At 43.3% G+C, this 22,069-nt stretch overlaps 1 protein-coding gene across 7 annotated transcripts in view; it reads left to right on the top strand.

The window, feature by feature from the left end:
• Positions 1 to 22,069, top strand: part of DMXL2 (Dmx like 2) — a 103,530-nt gene that overhangs the window by 63,111 nt on the left and 18,350 nt on the right. The window contains exons 25-36 of one of the 7 annotated variants that reach the window (XM_083411713.1): positions 733 to 924; positions 2,661 to 2,737; positions 4,667 to 4,797; positions 7,707 to 7,955; positions 11,487 to 11,528; positions 13,086 to 13,267; positions 15,142 to 15,272; positions 16,649 to 16,734; positions 18,046 to 18,247; positions 19,108 to 19,225; positions 20,212 to 20,274; positions 20,684 to 20,770. In XM_083411713.1, coding sequence (XP_083267839.1) covers positions 733 to 924; positions 2,661 to 2,737; positions 4,667 to 4,797; positions 7,707 to 7,955; positions 11,487 to 11,528; positions 13,086 to 13,267; positions 15,142 to 15,272; positions 16,649 to 16,734; positions 18,046 to 18,247; positions 19,108 to 19,225; positions 20,212 to 20,274; positions 20,684 to 20,770 — 1,560 coding nt within the window. The remainder of the gene's footprint in view (positions 1 to 732; positions 925 to 2,660; positions 2,738 to 4,666; positions 4,798 to 7,706; positions 7,956 to 11,486; positions 11,529 to 13,085; positions 13,268 to 15,141; positions 15,273 to 16,648; positions 16,735 to 18,045; positions 18,248 to 19,107; positions 19,226 to 20,211; positions 20,275 to 20,683; positions 20,771 to 22,069) is intronic. The other 6 variants (XM_083411714.1, XM_083411715.1, XM_083411717.1 and 3 more) reach the window with 6 other exon arrangements.

Here is a 22,069-nt window from a genome sequence, read left to right as displayed (position 1 = left end):
TATTATTTTATTGTGGTTAGCCACCCTGAGCCCATCTTTGGCTGGGGAGGGCAGGATATAAATAAAATTTATTATTTATTATTATTATTATTATACAGTGGTACCTCGGGTTACATACGCTTCAGGTTACATACACTTCAGGTTACAGACTCTGCTAACCCAGAAATAGTACCTCGGGTTAAGAACTTTGCTTCAGGATGAGAACAGAAATTGTGCAGCGGCGGTGCGGCAGCAGTGGGAGGCCCCATTAGCTAAAGTGGTACCTCAGGTTAAGTGGTACCTCAGGTTATTTTGGGCAATGCATTCATTTTTATGGCTGAAATTCTGCCCCATAATGACAATTTTAACCTACTCCAGGTCTTAATTTCTTTCCAAATTTTATTGTAGTTATTGTTATATAAATTAATATTTTTTGAGGTTAGCCAAATACCCAGATACTTTCCTTTTTTTGTCATTCTTGCTTTCCTTGTTCATCCATATTTTTAACTAAGAGCTTTGTTTTTTTCTTATTTAATTTGAAACCTGAAACTTCACCAAATTCATATATTTTCTCTAACGTTTTAACAGTACATTCTATTGTGGCCCTCTACATACTTGCTGGACAACAACTCCCATCATCCTTGAGCATTAGCTATGCTGGCTGGGGATGATGGGACGTGTTGTGTGATCTCAGAGTGCTGCGATGCTCGTAGTCATGTGACACTTTTTTGGGCTGTGTTTTTGTTCCACTAGGAAACGACAGTCAAGCAACTCCAGTCACCCCTCCCGTTACCCACCACGCTACCGTTACTGTCGGCAAGCATTGCTTCAACGAAAACAGTTATAGCCAATCCTGTGCTGTATTTAAACAACCACATTCACGATATCCTTCATACTATTGTGCAGATGAAAACGCCACCCCATCCTAATGTTGAAGATGTAAAGGTAACGAAAGGGGAAATGAGCTTTTAGAATGTGAAGAGTATGTTTTGATGCATGTGGTAGCAAGAATTCAGGTAGCTTGTCATGGTCATAGAGTGGTATGGTGGGCATGGGAGCCTTGGTTCAGAATTGAGCTAGTATTTGAGAGCCAGTGTAGTTGGAGTGCTGGACTAAGGGTTTGGATCTAAGCTCGGCCGTGAGATTTGCTGGGTGACTTTGGGCCAGTCCCAGTCTCTCAGCCTAACCTCCCTCACAGGGTCGTTGTGAGGTTAAACATGGACGCAGTTGGCGCTGTGGTCTAAACCACTGAGCTTCTTGGGCTTGTCAATCAGAAGGTCGGTGGTTTGAATCCCTGTGACAGAGTGAGCTCCCATTGCTCTGTCCCAGCTCCTGGCAACCTAGCAGTTCGAAAGCACACCAGCGCAAGTAGATAAATAGGTACCGCTGTGGAAAGAAATTAAACAGCGTTTCTGTGAGCTCTGGTTTCCGTCACGGTGTTCCATTGCGCCAGAAGCAGTTTAGTTCTGCTGGCCACATGACCCAGAAAGCTGTCTATGGACAAACGCCGGGTCCCTTGGCCTGAAAGTGAGATGAGCGCCACAACTCCATAGTTGCCTTTGACAGGAATTAACCATTCAGGAGTCCTTTAAAAAAGAAAAACCGTGGAGAAGAGAGGTGAACCATGCACACCACCTTGAGCTCCTTGGTAGAAAGCGAGATATAAATGAAAAATAAATAAATGAAAAAAGAGTCGTATACACACAGGCGTTTTATGGTGTAAGCCCTCTGCTTCAATGGAGTAGGACTGTACCTGCCTGGCATTTGCATGTGTCCTAGGTAAAGGTAAAGGGACCCCTGACCATTGGGTCCAGTCGTGGCCGACTCTGGGGTTGCGGCGCTCATCATGCTTTATTGGCCGAGGGAGCCGGTGTACAGCTTCCGGGTCATGTGGCCAGCATGACCAAGCCACTTCTGACAAACCAGAGCAGCGCACGGAAACGCCATTTACCTTCCCGCCAGAGCGGTACCTATTTATCTACTTGCACTTTGACATGCTTTCAAACTGCTAGGTTGGCAGGAGTAGGGACAGAGCAACGGGAGCTCACCCCGTCGCAGGGATTCGACCGCCAACCTTCTGATCGGCAAGTCCTAGGCTCTGTGGTTACGCCACCCGCGTCCCTTGCATGTGTCCTATGGCAAAGCAAAACCTTGCTTTGTGCAGGACTCAGACTGAATACTAAAGAGCAACAAATCCCTGAACCCCACATAAGAGCAGCAGTTCTGTTCTACTTGCAAGCTCTGCTGAAAGGGGTGCATCTTTAGTTACTCCGAACCCACAAAAGGCTTAAAAGACTGCGTTTTTTTTTTCTTGGGTAAAAAGGTAAAGGACCCCTGGACAGTTAAGTCCAGTCAAAGGTAACTATGGGATGTGGTGCTCATCTCGCTTTTCAGGCCAAGGGAGATGGCATTTATCCGCAGACAGCTTTCTGGGTCATGTGGCCAGCAGGACTAAACCGCTTCTGGCTCAATGGGACACTGTGATGAGTGCTAGAGCACATGGAAACACCGTTTACCTTTTCTTCATGGACACTTTCTGCCTCTCATGCACAGCCACACCTCCAAAACAGCAGCTTTTCATGGAAGATCAGTTTGCCCAAAAGTTCAGTGCCATGCTAGTTTGCAAAAGCATATATTAATTACACCCCTGTAAAATAAATGCTGTATTTTTCCTCTTTTAGGTGCATACCCTCTATTCATTAGCCGCTTCCCTTTCTGCATCTATTTACCAAGCCTTGTGTGACAGCCACAGCTACAGGTAATCTCTTTTCTGTGCTTAGTAGGTTGTATGAGGACTCTCTGCTTCTGATCAGGGACAGTCTAAAAATTCTAAAATTAAAAAGGGAGATTGTAAATTGTAGTCCACAGTAGTCATAAACTGTGTAGTCACTTGCTTTATATAGTCTCATTTTGTTTGTTTGTGACGGTTGTTCTGAATGTTGACAGTGTTTTTAAGGTACTAAGCTTATTATATGAGGATGCAATTAGCATTTTTAAAAAGGCTGCTCCTCCCAAATAGTGTGGTAGAGTAAAGAGCCCTGGTATCAGTTTATTTTGTAACGAAGAGAATAATTACATAGACCCTGATCAGAAGAATAAAGAAGCTTTCTGCCTAATTATAAATAGGAATCTTTGGATGAAACCTGGTTGGTGCTCATGGAAAGGGTTTTGATCCAGAAGTGGTGTCCACTAATAGAAGAAGAAGGGAGGTTATTTTTGCCTGTTTCTCCTGCAGTCGCTCCACCGACTTTTCTGAAGGGTTCCCTCACTGTCTGGAGCCGATCTGGGGGGATGCAGGGAGAAGGGGTAATTGGCCAAAAATATCTTCCTTCTCCTTCCGTTAGCAGACACTCCACTGGATCAAAAGCCTTTTTGTGACTTGGATTCTAAGGTAGGTTAAGAAGGAAAGTTTGCCCCCCCCCCCGTTCTGTCTCTTCAGCCACCCGCTCTGGGGAGTTGGGGGGGTGGCTGCTGGAGGAGGAAAGGGATAGAAGCTTGCTTAAGTTAACTTATCTCTAGATCCATGCCCAGTTTGGGGCTGACTCCTTCCTCTCCCAGCAACCCTCACTCTCTAAAGAGGCCAAAGAGCATGGGAAATGATGCAGACAGAAAAAGACATGAAACTTTCCTTTGGTGAACCTTCTTACATTTCTTACCTTAGGACTGCCTCCTCTCCGTCGAGACCCGGACCTGGTTAAGAACATTCAACTATTGGCTTTGTTTAAATTTAAACCCATCCGGACTACTGCCTCTAGTAGCACGAGATGCTCATAGAAGTCGGTGGTCCAAAGTAGTGCATCAAAAACTACTTACATGTGGCCTACAAGCACAGCATCTCCTGAAAATGGGTCTCCCCAAGGCAAAAACCTTTATTGATCAGCGCATGAAGGATATTGAGCAGCAGAATAATCTGGCCTATGTTAAGAAATTTAGTGCTTGGTACGCTTATCTGCCCCCCTCCCACTTTGATTTTCGGGCACCTTATTTGTCTACCTTAACCATTCCAAAACTCAGGCAGGCCTTTACACTGGCCAGACTAAATATGTTACCCTCAGCTGTTCTTGAAGGTAGATATCAAAAAATTCCATTCGAGAACCGGCTCTGCCCCTGTGGAGCTGGCTATGTAGAGACGGTGTCACACATTCTCTTGTCTTGCTCCCTATATAAAGATCTCAGGGACGAGACCATTACGCCGCTCCTGTCTGCCATCCCGGGCCGCTCTTGTGAAGCCAAATTGTTCTCACTCCTAGCCGACCAGAACAGCTCGACAACAGAGAAGGTTGCCAAATTTATCGAGAGAGCAATGAGACTGAGAGCTGTTATCTGAATGACACCAGTGTCGTCACCCGGATTCCTTGCCTAGGATCTTATGATTATTATCATTATGTTTTATTATTATTATTTTATTACTTCTGCCAAGTTTTAAGAACTGAGATTATTAATTTACCTAGGGTTTTAATAGGTCACAAGATTTTATGGTAACTATATTTGTAATGTATTTTTGTTGGTGTTTGTTCTTTGATGCTATGGCCTGTCGGCTACGCAAATAAAGTCTACTACTAGCTAGTTAACCTTAGGATCATATTCAGTGAGTCCAAATGCACCAGTTGGAGCCCACCCTTTGAAATTGAAACTCAATTGCCATTTTTTGTCACATTAACAACAACAAAATCAAACTTGTTTTTAGCAGTCAGACCGAAACAAATCAGTTTACAGGAATGGTTTATCAAGGACTGCTATTGAGTGACCGTCGCAGACTGAGGACGGAGAGCATTGAAGAGCATGCTACACCAAATTCGTTGCCTGCACAGTGGCCTGGTAAGACAATTCACCTTCCCTAACAATATCATGCAAGTGCTTCAATAGGTGTACATCAAACCTTGGTTGTCGAACAGAATCCATTCCGGAAGTCCGTTCGACTTCCAAAAACATTTGATAACCAAGGTGCAGCTTCCGATTGGCTGCAGGAGCTCACTGCATGCAATCGGAAGCCGCCAAAGCTCTGTTGGACGTTCAGCTTCCAAAGAACATTTGCAAACCAGAACACTTACTTCTGGGTTTGTGGAGTTCGGGAGGCAAAACATTAGAGTCGCAAGGCATTCAGGATCCAAGGTACAACTATAAAGGCTCGATTCAAAAACCAAACCAAACCATGAAGTTGAGGAAGCTTAACTACTGTTAGGCACAATGCCTGCATTGTCAAGCCATTGTTTGTTTTCATATACTGCTAGCAGTGAGTGGCCATGTGGCTTGAATTCCTGCATTTAGTTAAGATTCTGTTTTCATTCTTCCACTGGATTTCTTCACTGGCCAGTTATGAATGACCACCTGTAGATCATCTCGGAACCATATAGATATATGGAAAAAAGAGTTAGATAAAATCACTAAATTGTTGTGACGATTCAGAGAAAAAATCACTATAAATTGTGATGATTCTGAGGTTTAATTTGAAATCAAGCTGGATTTGAGTTTGTTGGTGTCTCTGGCAACCTCTCTTACATCACGGATGTTGGCTCATATTATGGATGTATGATCTATATTGTTTTATTGGTACTGTCGCCACAGGTTTGTCATGGCCTTTGGCTAGAATAAACTTAAATTGTATAATAATTAGGGGAGGGCTAAGATTTGATTCATATAAATTAGCACAGGTATGTTAACTTATACTGAGTCAGATCCATGGTCTGTCTAGCTCAGTATTACCTGCACTGACTGGCAGCGGCTCTCCAGGATTTCAGGCTGGAGTTTTTCCCAGCCCTACCTGGAGATGCCAGGAATTGAACTGGAAAACTACTGCTGAGAAACAACTCTTCCCCTGTATGCAAGTTGCGTTCAGATTTACCGTATTTTTCGCTCCATAAGGCACACCGGCCCATAAGGCACACCTAGTTTTTAGAGGGGGAAATCAAGAAAAAATCCCGCTCGCTGTCTTGGCTTCCTCTTTAGCCACGCGTAACCTCTCCAGCCGGGAGGGGCTGCGCTCAGTTATGGCAATACCCCCACCTCCCGCAAAAGCCCACAGGAGCCACGCACCCTTTAAGGAGCGCGCGGCTCCTGCAGGCTTTTCTACGAGGAGGGAGAAGGGACTGACTGGCCGTGTCAGTCCCTTCTCCCTCCTGGGGAAAAGCCCGCAAGAGCCGCGCGGAGCTTGTGTGCGGCTCTTGGGGGCTTTTCCTGCCTGCCTCCCCCCTGCATTCGCTCCATAAGACGCACACACATTTCCCCTTACTTTTTAGGAGGGGAAAAGTGCGTCTTATGGAGCGAAAAATACGGTATGTGATGGGCAAGGGCCCCTTTTCAGTCGCAAGCAGTGCCTCTGCATATAGGCTCACTTCAGCTTGATTGAAACCCTGCAAATCATGCGTACAGAGCCTACGTGCATGGAACTTGCCAAAAGTGGAAAGCACAATCCTGATCTCTCACACAGGCACAGCTTTCTTTACTGTCTGCCTGCACGGGGCTTATGTGATTACTGAAACACTACTTGGATGAAACAAGCCGGCTGCACGATATGCCCAGTTTACAAGGAGATCCTGTTGAATTTGCTAATGCCATCAATGTCTGAGTAATGAGGGGATTTGAAAAGCTTTTTTGAGGTAGAACTTCCCTCCCGTCTCACCCTCAACTGTTTTTCACTGACCAAGTGAAGACACTTCCTTGGCAAAACTTGGAAGCATAATCTAGAAAGCATGTGCTTTCCTCAGGAGACAGATTTGATATCTGATTTCTGCTTGGTAATAGTTTTTAGCTCCAGTTTATTGTAATGATGCTTTTATAAATGGGGTGGAGGTAGTGGTTTTGTATTAATGTAACTTTTTTTCTTTTTTTATATAGAAAATTCAGAACAGTAGCTATTGGGTATCTTAATAACTTGGTACATATATAAAATGGATTTCCCAATTTTGTCCTTAAAATGTTCTGTTCAATACACATTCTGTCATCTGGACACTTTGGGTTCATGTTTGCATGATCATATCTCGGCGCATTAAGTGGAGATAGTTCTATTATTCTTATTGCTGTTATCCATTTTTTTTCATTATTTATATAACAATTAATTGCCAGGGTGACTTCTAAGCAGTTCACAAGTGTAGACCACTTTAAAAAAGCATGTATAAGTAAAATGCACACTATAACAATTTGATGAAAACATTAAAATAAGCATCTACTATTCAAATGTATAGGGACGTGGGTGGCGCTGTGAGTTAAACCACAGAGCCTAGGACTTGCCGATCAGAAGGTTGGCGGTTCAAATCCCCACGACAGGATGAGCGCCCGTTGCTCAGTCCCTGCTCCTGCCAACTAGCAGTTCAAAAGCATGAACTGCAAGTAGATAAATAGATACTGCTCCGGCGGGAAGGTAAACGGCGTTTCCATGCTTCTCTGGTTTGCCAGAAGCGGCTTAGTCATGCTGGTAACCTGACCCGGAAGCTGTACGCCGGCTCCCTCGACAATAAAGCGAGATGAGCGCCGCAACCCCAGAGTCGGCCATGACTGGACCTATGGTCAGGGGTTCCTTTACCTTTACTATTCAAATGTATAATTAAGCAAGCAGTTAAAAGAGGAGACTCCAGTCAGGAGACCAGAAGGATGCTTGTCTAAACAGGTGTGCCTTCAAGAGCCGGTGGTGTGCCAATACTGATGGTGCCTCTCATATTTCAGCGGGGAGAATGGACAAACACATCATAATCTAATGTGCCCATCATCTCTTCTCAACTTTGTTTTTGCAGGTGTGAGCTCACTCATAAACCTCTTAAATACAGCCCAGGATGAGGACCAGCCAAAGCTAAATGTCTTGCTTTGTGAAGCTGTTGTAGCAGTCTACCTAAGCCTGCTGATACATGCTCTGGCTACCAACGCTTGCAACGAATTGTTTCGACTAGCAGCCCACCCCTTGAATAACCGAATGTGGGCTGCTGTCTTTGGAGGAGGAGTAAAACTTGTGATCAAACCAAGGCGGCAATCGGAAAATATTCCAGGTAGCGTATCTCCTAGGAGACTGTAAACGAGGGTGGCGTGGGAGGCATTGGGAATGAGAATTTTGTGAGTTACAATACATACTTCAAAGCACAGTCCTGGAATCTAAAACACTTTTTCTTATACAGTGGTGCCTCGCAAGACGAAAAGAATCCGTTCCACGGGTCTTTTCGTCTTGCGGTTTTTTCGTCTTGCGAAGCAAGCCCATTGACGGAGTAGCGCTATTAGCGCTATTGGCGATTTAAGGGCTAAAAACGACTTTTTAAGGGGTGGGGGATTAGCGGTTTTGCTGCTAAAGTGCTTTTAGCAGCTTAGCGATTCAAAATAAGGGGTTTTGGAGCAAAAAAAAAAAATTCAAATTTTTTCGTCATTTTTCGTCTTGCGAAGCAAGCCCATAGGGAAATTCGTCCTGCGAAGCACCTCTGCAAACGGAAAACCCTTTCGTCTTGCGGGTTTTCCGTCTTGCGAGGCATTCGTCTTGCGGGGCACCACTGTACTCCTTTTAAGCTTGGGGGTATTTTGTTCCATCACAGCACTGTGGAAGCATTTGATGTTCTTGAAGCATCCTCCTGCATCAGGGATGGAGAAAATGTAGCTCTCTGGATATTTGTAGGACTCCAGATCCCATCAACCCCAGCCAGCATGGCCATTGACTGGGGTCGGTGGGAGCTGGAGTCCAGGAATATCTAGAGGGCCACAGGTTCCTCATCCCTGTCCAGTACGATGGGAAAAGGTCTTCAGAGGTCCCTCGACTGCATGATTTTAAGGGTCGATGGCATACATTTCTCTATTTGTGAAAGGGGGGCTGCTCCACAAGCACACTTTGGACGTTTACCATCCTGGCTTGCTGAACTAAAGCTTAACAAGGCAGGAATGAGCACCAAGCCTGCACATTCCACCTTTGCCCTGCCGATACCCCCTTTGCCTGTTGGTTTCAGCGTTCTGCGTTTTACTAGCTGGCATCCTCTAGGGGGAAGAAACTGACAATACCTGCCAAGCTACCAGTAACTCATCAAATGTAAACTCCTGTAAAATAAGCCATTTCCCAATGTATTTTTCACTTCATCGGGTTTAAACCACTTTGACAGCAGTTATTCATCTCAACCCTGTGTGCAGAAGGCTTCTGGTTTTCAGTTTTGGCAGTATTCGTGAGCTGGCCTACCAGCAGTCTTTTGATTATATTATGCACGCAGCACTTTAAATAGATAGAATTTCCTGCATGCAAACCCTGAGGGTTGCATCCAGTGTCCTAGTCAGAGTAGTCCCATTGAGATGCATGAATAGCCATGCCCACTAACTTGAATGGGATCTGCTCCAAGTAGGGCTAGCATTGATTCTTTACCATTTGTTAATTTTCCACTCAAAATTTACATTAGCTACACTGTGTAGATGTGTTACTTTCAGTAAGATTTATTTTCAGGTGAGTATGCATAGGACCTGGTTGTTTGGAACTATATTCTGAGTTGGAATTATACTCTTTTTAAAGGCCTAACTGCCTAGTGGGAAAAGGCTGTACAGATGAACACTTCATAAATGTGTTGGCTAGGAATCCAGAGTTTGTGTTAGAGGAAACTGACACAGTGAGACTTCCTGCTCACTGTGCCCCTTAGGAAGTATGTGGTATTTGTGACAGGGATGGATGCATTGGAAAGGGAGAATAGGAGGAAATCAGCTGAACACAGCTTGCACAAGAACATTTTCAGCATAAATTGTTGCCACTTAGCCATTTTTAAAAAATTGTGCTCAAAGCAGCGTACAGCAACCAGAACAATACCATATATCACAAAATCAACAACTGCAAGAATAATCTCATAATAAGAGCATCAATAAAGCAGCTACATAGAGTAAATGTATACAAGAAAAGAACAAACCCCAATGTTTCAGTAGCAAAAGCAGCAAGGGAGTTTGGTCTCGGACGAATCCTAGAAAGACTGGCATGCAGAATATAGATGCCGCCATACAAGACCATTCAGATGCTAGTAAAAGTGCAGTGCAAGTACCTAATTTGTTCTTAGGCCAAGGATTTATGCCCTGAAAATACCAGCCTTACTTCTATAGTCCTTATGACCACAAGGAAAGGCTTGACTGCCTGTGGGCAACGAGTGGTAAAATCTCAGGAGATGCTAAGTAAGGATTCTAGGGGGTGAGCTTTCGGTCTGTCTCCTTGCCCATCTTTTCTCCCTGACAAAAACAGGACAAATTGCATGCAAAAATATAGTATATATGTTCTTGCAGAGCTGGTTTAGTGATTGATATATACATCCATGTTTTGTATTCTCTCAGAATATACGCAGATGCTTTTCCAATTTGTTTACCGCCTCTGAGCCTCTAAGCTGCCGCAGACAATAAAGTAATCAGTCTCCTAATCTGTTCAATTCAGATAAACCGCAGTGCTTAACCACCAACGTAGAAAACGTAGTGTCCTTAAAAAGTCTGCAGTCATCGCACCAGGTTGCTTTATCAAATAGCAATGAAATGGCTTCTGGCTGTGACTCAGAGCGTCTATGCCAGAAGGATGGTGAGAGAATCTGGGTGCTGATTGCTGTGCGTGTTTTTCTTCCATTAGAAATATGTTCCAAACGGGATATTTTTGGCATGGATTTTTGTTTTTCGCTTTGCTGTTTTTGGAAGATGCCCTCCTCCTTTATCTTCTGCGTTCTCTTTTCTTCATAACTGGGGGTTTATGAAATGGGCTTATCATAATGGAGACCAATCTTTGATCTGTGTTTATTACTTTTGGATCAGTTTTTGGTGTGCTGCCTGTTACCTGCAAGTTCTTTTTATACTTATCTACTAAGGGCTGTCTCCCCTGCTCTCTTCGGTTGCCAATAAAGTAATCAGTCTCCTAATCTGTTAAATTCAGATAAACCACAATGCTTAATTTCTGTGTCTGCACTGAGCGAGTTTTTGAAGTTTATATGCATGATCTTATTTTTTATTTCTCATTTGTCCCATTGTGATCATACTTCTGCAGCAGTTATGCTTGCAGTTTAAGACAACAAACCCCCTTACTCTTGCAAGCTCTTAACTTAATTTATTTACCAATATTTATACGCCACTTAGTAAAATATACATATCTGAGCAGTTCACAAAAGTGATATGAAATATTCATTAAAGAGGGATGTATTCAAAATGAATATATACTTTTAGAAGAACATTTTTATTTAAAACGGGCCTCTCACTTCTATTATAGTTTGACTCCTACCCTGACAAAAATTAAAATATTTATTAAAAATATTAATAGTGAAGTAGCTATGAAATCAGAGATGGGTGCATATATTGGGTTGTTTGTGTGTGCTTTTGTGTGTGTTGTATTTTTATTTTAGTAGATTTTCAGATCTTGGAAAATTTCAGCTCTAGCTACTTCTTTCGTTTTAGTTGACATCTCTCTCCTTCTCCCTCTCTCCCTTTCCCTCTCTATATATTTAATTTTAAACAACTGGTTGTAGTGTTAATTTCCACAATGCCTCCTCCCTGTCTCATTCCACAATGCCCTTTTCCCTTCTAATGAAGACAAATTTCTTTAAATCTAGTAGCTGATCCAGTTTCTGATGATACAAAGGGCATTAATGAAGGTCTGTAAAGTTGTGCACTGTAGCCAGACGTTACTTGTGTGTAGGAATGCGTAGTCAAATCGGTTTGACCAGTCAAGTGATTCCCCGTTATTTCATCATGGTCAAATATTGTCAGATATTCAATGAATCTTAAGAATTGCCTTGTGGCCAAGTGGCAAAGTAAGCCTTAGCTATTGACCATCTGTTGTATACCAAGGGAGATGCAAGTTTCAAATGGAACAGAGTTGTGTAAATTTGGCAGAAGAGGTGAATCGCAAAAACATTGACTGCCTACCTAACTACATTCAGAAGGGATACGGGTGGTGCTGTGGTCTAAACCACTGAGCCTCTTGGGCTTGCTGATCGGAAGGTCGGTGGTTCAAATCCCCACAACAGGTTGAACTCCCGTTGCTCTATCCCAGCTCCTGTCAACCTAGCAGTTCGAAAGCACGCTAGTGCAAGTAGATAAGTAGGTACCCCTGCGGCAAGAGGGTATACATTCTGGCAGTCATCACGGTCCTCCATGCTCAAGTAGCGGTTCAGTCATGCTGGCCTCATGACCTGGAAAGTTGTCAATGGACAAATGCTGGTTCCCTCGGCCTAAAAAGCAAGATAAATGCTGCACCCCATAGTCCCCTTTGACTGGACTTAACCGTCCAGGGGTCCTTTACCTTTTACCATTTTTATTGACTTTCTTTTTCTTTTTCTTTTGCAATTGCTATGCTAATTTCAATGTAACTTCATCTTTAACTGTGTTATAACTGTTTGCCATAACACTGCAGGTTCCTGGACTTTAATAGCACTATAGAAGAGAAACTTTTGTTAGCGCACAAATATGAACCACTGATTTTTTTAAAAAATGAAAATATCTCTCCTTATTGTTTCACAGTAACATGCTTCCCTGCCTCCTTTCATTTTATTTTTGTAATCAGAGTAGAAGTCTAAACTGTTGAGGATTTAAACCTTTTTGATACTTTTCCTGATAAATTGATTTTTTAAAAAAATAAGAAAATTGACTGATGTTTGACAATATTTGGCCAGTGTTAGATGAGTCAGCCTGTTGACTATATTTCGGCTGTCTTAATTCCTAGCCCCACCTGTGTTAGAGAGAAGATCTGTACTTTTAAAATTTGAGCACATTTTGTTTCGAAAGTAAGTGTAATCTTCAGTACAGCTTGACCAGGGTTTGGAAGAGGGGAAAATAATCCAATTTTATCTGCATGACGTTAAGATTGAACAAATGCCTAAGTAGCATTGTAAGGAAATGCAGTTCTAAAACTAGGAGGCTTCTCTGATCAAATTAATTTACGTATAGCTATTTTTTCTCATCGCATACGAAGTGGCTTTCTACTTGCATAGGATCTGTCTGAAGATTACAGTTATCTCTGCCCTTCCCCCTTTTTTTAAGGTATGGACTTCGTACCAAAGAGCTTTATCACTGCTTCTTTTATGCTTTCAGTCTAACAACTCTTGATTACTTGTGCACTTTTGATTAGGATTGAAATGCACACCCACATCATGATTAAAAGTGCCAGTTCGTGGCCACAGTTGTAGCTATTAAAACCCCTCTACATTCAGCCCCTCCAGTTCCTTCGGAAGAAATGGACAAGCATCGCCGCAGATTCAACATGAGAATGTTAGTGCCAGGAAGGCCAGTCAAAGACAGTGCTGTCCCTCCACCTGTGCCTGCAGAAAGACCGTCTTACAAAGAAAAATTCATCCCTCCGGAACTCAGCATGTTGGACTATTTTGTCGCAAAGGTAATTCTTTTTCTTTATCTCAAGTATGCCTGATTCCCCTCCCTCCCTTTAAACGAAGGCAGAAGCGCCCATCATCACCTTTAAAAAGTTAAACTAAAGTATCATTTATGCAACTTTGCTCCTTGCAAACAGCTGAAAGTCTGTACATTTTGATAATAACCCTTAATTAAATTAAATAATCATTTCTGATGGCAACCGTATGTGAAATATATTGTATTTATATGTGTGTATTAAAATGCCTTTATAAAATGTGGGTTATTTGGGGGGGGGGCGTATTGTGTTTTTGTTTTTATTTTGATTATATATTTTGTGGATTTTATTTTGATTTTGTTCTGTGAACCACCCTGAGACCTCCGGGTATACTAATACCCGGCTTGAGAGCAGTACATGTGAAAAGGATCTAGGAGTCTTGGTTGACCACAAACTTGACATGAGCCAACAGTGTGACGCGGCAGCTAAAAAAGCCAATGCAATTCTGGGCTGCATCAATAGGAGTATAGCATCTAGATCAAGGGAAGTAATAGTGCCACTGTATTCTGCTCTGGTCAGACCTCACCTGGAGTACTGTGTCCAGTTCTGGGCACCACAGTTCAAGAAGGACACTGACAAACTGGAACGTGTCCAGAGGAGGGCAACCAAAATGGTCAAAGGCCTGGAAACGATGCCTTATGAGGAACGCCTAAGGGAGCTGGGCATGTTTAGCCTGGAGAAGAGGAGGTTAAGGGGTGATATGATAGCCATGTTCAAATATATAAAAGGATGTCACATAGAGGAGGGAGAAAGGTTGTTTTCTGCTGCTCCAGAGAAGCGGACACGGAGCAATGGATCCAAACTACAAGAAAGAAGATTCCACCTAAACATTAGGAAGAACTTCCTGACAGTAAGAGCTGTTCGACAGTGGAATTTGCTGCCAAGGAGTGTGGTGGAGTCTCCTTCTTTGGAGGTCTTTAAGCAGAGGCTTGACAACCATATGTCAGGAGTGCTCTGATGGTGTTTCCTGCTTGGCAGGGGGTTGGACTCGATGGCCCTTGTGGTCTCTTCCAACTCTATGATTCTATGATTCTATGAATAATAATAATTGGAGGGTGGCAGGGGTTAAAGAGTCCAGGAGCAGGAAGGTACCTCAGTGGTCATCTAGCTGAACCCACTACTGATGCAGGAGATCCTGCATCCTATGGCATCCCCTGCTAGTTAGCCATCCAGCCTCTGTTTGGAAACCTTTTAACAAAGGAGTGTACATCACCTTCCCTGGCAGCCTATATCACTGTTGATTAATGTAAACCCTCAGGAATTTATTCCTTAACATTTCATTTGCTTCAGCCCTGCTGGTTCGTGTCCTGCTCTCCAGAGCTATAGGAAAAACAGTTGGCAACATCATGTACCTTCAAATATATGAAGGTTGCTATCACACCACTTCTCAATTCCCTCTTCTCCAGGTTAAACATTCCCAACACATGTATTTATTTATTGAATTTATATACCTCCCTATGATCAGAAGGTCAGAGGTTTGAATCCCCGCGACAGGGTGAGCTCCCGTTGCTCGGTCCCTGCTCCTGCCAACCTAGCAGTTCGAAAGCACGTCAAAGTGCAAGTAGATAAATAGGTACCGCTCCAGCAGGAAGGTAAATGTAGTTTCTGTGCGCTGCTCTGGTTTGCCAGAAGTGGCTTAGTCATGCTGGCCACATGACCCGGAAGCTGTATGCCGGCTCCCTCGGCCAACAAAGCGAGATGAGCGCCGCAACCCCAGAGTCGGTCACGACTGGACCTAATGGTCAGGGATCCCTTTACCTTTTATGAATCGAAGTAACATCTGTGGAAAAAAACAATGTGGTGTAAAACATGTTTTGATATCTCACTCTGTCCTCTCTTTACAGCCATTCCTTCCTTTTTCAGACAGTGGTGTGATATATGATTCTGATGAGAGCATCCACAGTGAAGACGAGGATGAGGATGCTTTCCTCTCCGATATGCAAATCCTGGAGCACAAGGATGCCAACTCTTACAGGTAGCAGCAGGGGTTGAAATGGATGCATGCAGAACCTTCAGCTTTTCTTCTGATATACAGTGCTGTTTTTTTCTTTAAAACAAAAATCCTTAGAAAACCACAATTTTACAATTCAAATCGGGGGAAATAAATACAGTAAATGGACAAAAGTGCAAAGAACATGCGTTACCTCATATTTCACCGCTGACAGCTCACAGTAACTTCCACACTGGCATGAGGTTGTGTGCACTAACATCTTTCCAATTCCTCCCAGAAACACTGGGAAAGGAAATGAAGCCGCCACCGGAGGTGGTAACAACGAAACTGACCAATCACTGTGCTATATTCCAACTCCTACTTCACACATTAAACGCTCGCTTCCGCCTGAGATTCAGGAAACACCGTGACAGGAAATGAGGCTGCCATCGGGAGTAGCAACGGAACTGACGATTCACCATGCTAGAGAATAAACAATTTTTTTAAAATAAATTTTTGTTTCTTCTCCCGTTAGATTCACAAAATGTTAAGGGGTATGCGTACCCCTGCATCCTCCCAGGGGAAAAAAGCACTGGATATAAACTAGATTTCTGGGGGTCCTTTTTACTATTCTATATTTTAATAAAGGGACTAGCATTTTAGAAGCGCTTTCTCACAAAATAGCATACGTACGCTATTCTAGTCGACAATCCACTTCATCAGATGCTAAGGTGAAACTGCAGAAATTGGTAGTTCAAATACGACTGTATCTATCAGGGTGGCAACATATTTATTGAAGGGCTAGACGTCTGAAGGGTTATAGTTATATTTCGTGTATCAATAATCTGCCTTCATTTCTAGGTGTGGTGCCAGAAGGGGGAAACTTGGTTCCTTTAAAAATCTGATTTTCTTTTGTTTTAGTTGCTGAGATGTAGCAAAAGCAGATGTTGTTTTCATGCTTTAATAATAATAAAAAATTAAACAGTCTGCTACCTTAGGGTGATGTCCAATATTAATCGCACTTTAGAGTAGACTCATTGAACTGAGTAGAATGTTCTGAGTATGATTAATGCTGGATATCCCCTTTGATTTGCTTATTAAAAGCGAACCTTAAAACTTAATGGGTTCTATCCAGTGCTAATCCTACAGAGAGTAGGCCCATTGACATTATGTCACATAACAGGTTCATTCATTTCAGTGGGTCTATTCCAAATTTGACTTGATATACTACAACCCCATGTTCTGGCAATCGAGCACTCAGTTCTTGAGCACCTTCAGATCCAGTTTGTTTTGTGGAACACATTTTAAAATGCAGTTGAAGTGGTGGTGCTAAACACCAGCTGTTGTAAAAAGAAAAGAGAGAGAGATAGAGTTTGTGTTGCACTTGGTAACATTTCAATTGTTTCCTTTTCCCCCTGCAGCTGGGCTCTTATCCATTTGGCGATGGTAAAACTTGCTCTGAACAATATTAAGACCTTTTTCCCCATTGCTGGTTTAGAAATACCTGGTGAGTTGCTCCACGCTTTGTGGAAACAATTCTATGTGAAGAAGCAAATCCTAAAGCCAAGCTGAAGCATGTTTACTCAAAAATAATATACAGTCAAACCTTGGTCGTCGAACGTTATCCGTTCCGGAAGCCCATTCGGCTTCCGAAACATTTGACAACCAAGGCACGGCTTCCGATTGGTTGCAAGAGCTTCCTGTACTCCAGCGGAAGCCGTGTCAGACATTCGGCTTCCAAAAAACATTCAAAAACTGGAGCATTTACTTCCAGATTTTCAGCGTTCGGAAGCCAAAATGTTCTAAAACGGAGCCGTTTGACTGTACCACCTTTCTTCTATGAATGGCATGCAAGGCACCTGAAGAGTCATTGCAAAGGAAACACATCAAGCAAGATAATTTATTTATTTTTAATCAACATTCAATGTGCCTGGGTAGGCTGAATGTTTTTAGCAGGTGCCAAAAAGAGTGCAGTGACGGAACCTGCCTGATTTCACTAGGCGGGGAGTTCCAAAGTGTAAGATGAAGTTCTTACGAATGCAGAACAGGTTTTATGTGGCCCTTCTGCCGATCAAAGTGCCCAAATGGGCATATATGGGGTAAGGTGATTTTGTAGGCAAACTGTTCCCAAGTTCTTAAGGGCTTAATTATTATTATTATTATTATTATTATTATTATTATTATTATTATTATTATTATTATTTATACCCCGCCCATCTGGCTGGGCTTCCCCAGCCTCTCTGGGCGGCTTCCAAAAAAAATTAAAATACTGTAATACATAAAACATTAAAAGCTTCCCTAAACAGGGCTGCCTTCAGATGTCTTCTAAAAGTCTGGTAGTTGTTGTTCTCTTTGACATCTGATGGGAGGGTGTTCCACAGGGCGGGCACCACCACCAAGAAGGCCCTCTGCCTGGTTCCCTGTAACTTGGCTTCTCGCAGTGAGGGAACCGCCAGAAGGCCCTCAGCGCTGGACCTCACTGTCCGGGTAGAACGATGGGGGTGGAGACGCTCCTTCAGATATACTTGTAACACCTTGAACTTGACCTGCTAGCAATTTGGCAGCCAGTATAGATCACTGAACACAGGTCTTACACACTGACAAGATCTCGCTCCTGACAGCAATCATGCTACAACATTCTGCACTATCAGCAGCTTCCAGATCAAGGACAAGGGAAGTTTTATGCAGAGTCTTATTCAGATCTGTGCATGGGCCTTTGTCCCGAGTCCTTCTGTGGGGGGGGGGGGGGATGTTGTTGTTGTTGCCAATGCGTACAATTTTGTGTGAATAGTTGCTGAATTTTACATTGCTGTTTTAGATCTTCCAGTCACCTCACCTCTGGGTATCGCTGTGATTAAAAATTTGGAAAATTGGGAGCAAATCCTTCAAGAAAGAGTGGACCAGTTTGAAGGCCCACCACCTAATTATATCAATACCTGTTTCACCGAAGTGGGAATAGGACCGGGAGCAGCTGCCGCCCGAATAAAAGCAATGGTTGACCCTGAAAACACACCGTTCAAGTAGGTTCTCCCCCCGCCCCCGCAGAAATGGAAGTAGTACTGTGGGCTCTAGTGGAAAGTGAACCAATTTTATTAACAGGCATGATCATCTCAATTAGGGGTAGGGAACTCATGGGCCTCCAGATGTTGTCCTCAAAATTCCATCAATCCCAGGCAGCACAGCTGGGTCTTAGTAATCACAGCATCCTTTTCCGAGTGCTCGCAGACTGACTGTTTAATTATCTGTTCTAGGACCTTTCTTTTCTCCCCCTCCCCTTTTTGAAGATGGGGATATTTGCCCACCTCTATTCTGCAGGGACCTCACCTGTTCTCCAAGATATACTTATTTATTGCTCCTTAGACGATCGCAGTCGCCAAAGCCATTACAGAATAAAGCTTGAAATGCCTGTGGCCTTTATTTTACAGTGCTTTGTTGATTTATTTGCTTCTTTCAGCAGTCTTTTCTGTTTTGGTTTTGCGTGGGCTTTTAATGGGACGAAACTCCACGAAACGCATTATTCACAGAGGCTCCTTGTGGACTCTCTTTGGGGAGATGCTTCTTGTGTTCTGCTATACTTGAGAACAGACTGTATATACTTTGATCTTCTGTGAATGAACAGGCTTTCCATGTGACCTGCGTCCCTCCACAACCCTGATCTATAGGCCCAGCTACGCCTGGTCTTTCATTTTCCTGATCAAAAGCAGTTGACAGGTCCTTAGGATTAAGAATGGCACACGAGCAATGTGTTTCTTTCGAACCCTGCCTGTAGTATTTTATTGGGCTCTTTTTATCTTCTTCCAGTTTTATCCTTCCTTGCATTTTTTTAAAAAGAAAAGGAGAATTCTACAGTAACACCCTTCTCTCCCCCCCCCCTCCCCAGATCAAAAGATTATTCAGCACAGCCAGCCAAAAGGCTGTGGCATTTTCTGGTGAAGCAAGAATTATTGCAAGATACTTTCCTCCGATACACGTTCACCAAGAAAAGAAAGCAAAGCGAGGTAATGTGCAAAAGAAGAAAGACTCAAATGATACTCATTGAAGTTATAAGAGTTTTCTTCTGCCTTGGAATCATTTGCTGGTTTTAGTGCTTGTTATGATGACTGGGTTTTTTGTCCTCAATTAGCTTTAGCAGTGTGTTAAAGTGAGCCTGACTATGCACTGTGTTTTTCATTTTTCATTTGTAAATACACACACACACATACACATTAGTATTGTCCATTCATATAAAGCATATCAAGTCATTGTACACCAATAAGTACAAATGCAATAGAACACAAAATACCATAAGAGCAATACAAATTGTCTTACATAAATGTTGATGACATGCATTAGCTGACTTTTGCAGGATATTAGTGTCAGTGTAAAGCAGGTGTGTTGAACCTTTGCCACTCCCATTATCCCTGGCCATTGGGCATGCCTACTACGGCTGATAGGGACGCGGATAGCGCTGTGGTCTAAGCCACTGAATCTCTTGGGCTTGCTGATCAGAAGGTCAGCGGTTCGAATCTCCACGACGGGGTGAGCTCCAGTTGCTCTGTCCCAGCTCCTGCCAACCTAGCAGTTCAAAAGCACGCCCATAGTATTCCCTGCTGCCAAGCCACGGTTTAATAACCAGGTACATTTCGCCTGGACCAAGCCCATCCTGTTTCCTATTTCAGTTCTTTGTGTTAAGTCTGCCTCCCTCTTTCATACTACAGGCCACGTAACTTCTAACTAGTGAGAAAATCTTGCTAGTAAGAAGCTTGTGTGTGTGTGTGTATTTATCTCATTTCATTATTATTTGCTTACTATGCCATATGTGTTTGCATTCATCATGGAGGTGTTGCTTTCCAAGTGAATTTGTTTCGGCCCCCCGCCCTTAAAAGCATTTGTGCAATGGTTAGCTGGTGTCGTTTTAAACACCAGCTTGGAACATTTTCATTCTTCTCCTTTTTGTATTTGTTTGTGCATGTGTTTTTGTGTTTGTGACTGTGGTGCCGTATAGTCTGTAGAAGATCGCGAGAAGCAGGTCATTCACTACAGCGTAGCGGACGATTACAAACACAAGGTAGTAGTATCCCACCTCCCGAACCTTTCGCTGCACTTTTGAAGCTTCTTGGGGTCTGCCTTTCCTTACTCCCACTTGCTAAAGTGACAATAACAACACAGATCTGTGTAATCTCTCTGTTGGGACCCAAACCTGTGTACTAATGCTGAGATATGCCGCATAACACCTTGGGTCACTCGCTTGCACGCCAGTTTTGTGTGTCAGGTTTGAAAACATAACATCTTTTGGCTCCTGGAACGCTCTGGAGATTACATGGAAGCCCTAAGATGAGTTTCCGCCAAAACCACATCTATTAAACCTCTTCTGCATGCTTCTTTTGCGTCTAGTCTTTTCAGTTGATTCATACCACTGCAAAAACAGTTCAGTGAACCTGTTTTTTTTAAAAAAATCTCATTGTAATGTTTCGTAGGTCGAAGCAGAGCTCGGCTACCCTGGAGGAAGAGCAAAAATTATACACAAGGAGTCTGATATGATCATGGCCTTTGCTGTCAATAAGGTAAAGTTCTTCCTCTCCCGGCCTCCTTCTAAAGCCATGGTTTCCAATGTGGGGCACACACCCCACAAGGGGGCAATTTGAGAATGAGTTATTAACAGTGATTTTTTGTATTTCTTATGATTCTAGGGGACTCATATACAGTATATAAATATGTATTGTGACATACACATTTTAAAAATTAAAATCAGAATGTACACGGTGGTCAGCTGGTGACCATAGAGAGGTTATCTAAACAGAAAAGGTCATCTAAACAGAAAATGCACTGGGCACATTCAGGGCGATTAGGGCTCTGGGAGTGCTCAGTCAACAGTTGTGAAATTTCCCCCGAAAGCTCAGTAGCTGCTCAGTTGGAGCGGTCGCCATTTTTCAGAGTGGTGTTTTGGGCCACTACCTTCTCTGAGCACTGGTGAACCTGACGAATACCAGTTTTTGGTACTGAAAACATGTTCTTTGGAAGCTTGTTTAGACCAAGTTAATGGCCTTTTAGGCTTCCTGCACGTAAATAGGAGTTCACTTTTTGAATAATAAGAATCATATGTCACCGGGGGGCGGGTTGGCATCGGGATTTTAGAGATGTTTAGGTGGGGCACGGCCAAAAAGGGGTTGGGAACCTCTGCTTTAAAGCCAGTGTGGTGTAGTGGTTCAGTGTCAGGCTAAGAGCTGGGAGACCAGGGTTCAAATCTTCATTTGGCCATGAAGCTCACGGAGGTCATCGCCTCTTAGCCTAACCTACCTCGCAGGGTTATTGTGGAGATTAATTGGGTGCGGATGTGGCTGAAGAACCAAGTATGTGGGATGTAATTGCAACAAATAAACGTACAGTGGTGCCCCGCAAGACGAATGCCTCGCAAGACGGAAAACCCGCTAGATGAAAGGGTTTTCCGTTTTGGAGGTGCTTCGCAAAATGAATTTGCTATGGGCTTGCTTCGCAAGACGAAAATGTCTTGCGAGTTCCTGCGGGTTTTTTTCCCCTCCCCCCCCCTTTTCCCAAGCCGCTAAGCCGCTTAACAGGTGATCGCTAAGCCGCTTAACAGCTGATCGCTAAGCCGCTTAACAGCTGATCGCTAAGCCGCTTATCAGCTGATCCACTAAGCCCGCTAAGCCGCTAATAGCCTTTTAGCAGCTAACCCGCTAATCCTGTAAGCCTTTAATAGCCGCTAATAGCGCTAATAGCGCTAATCTGCTAATGGGCTTGCTTCGCAAGACGAAAAAAACCGCAAGACGAAGAGACTCGCGGAATGGATTCTTTTCATCTTGCGAGGCACCACTGTAATTAGGTAAAGTTACTGCTTGTCAAAT

This window comes from Podarcis tiliguerta (assembly GCF_965153285.1).
Source record: "Podarcis tiliguerta genome assembly, chromosome: 14".
NCBI lineage: Eukaryota > Metazoa > Chordata > Lepidosauria > Squamata > Lacertidae > Podarcis > Podarcis tiliguerta.
This window is presented reverse-complemented; position numbering and strand designations above follow the sequence as displayed.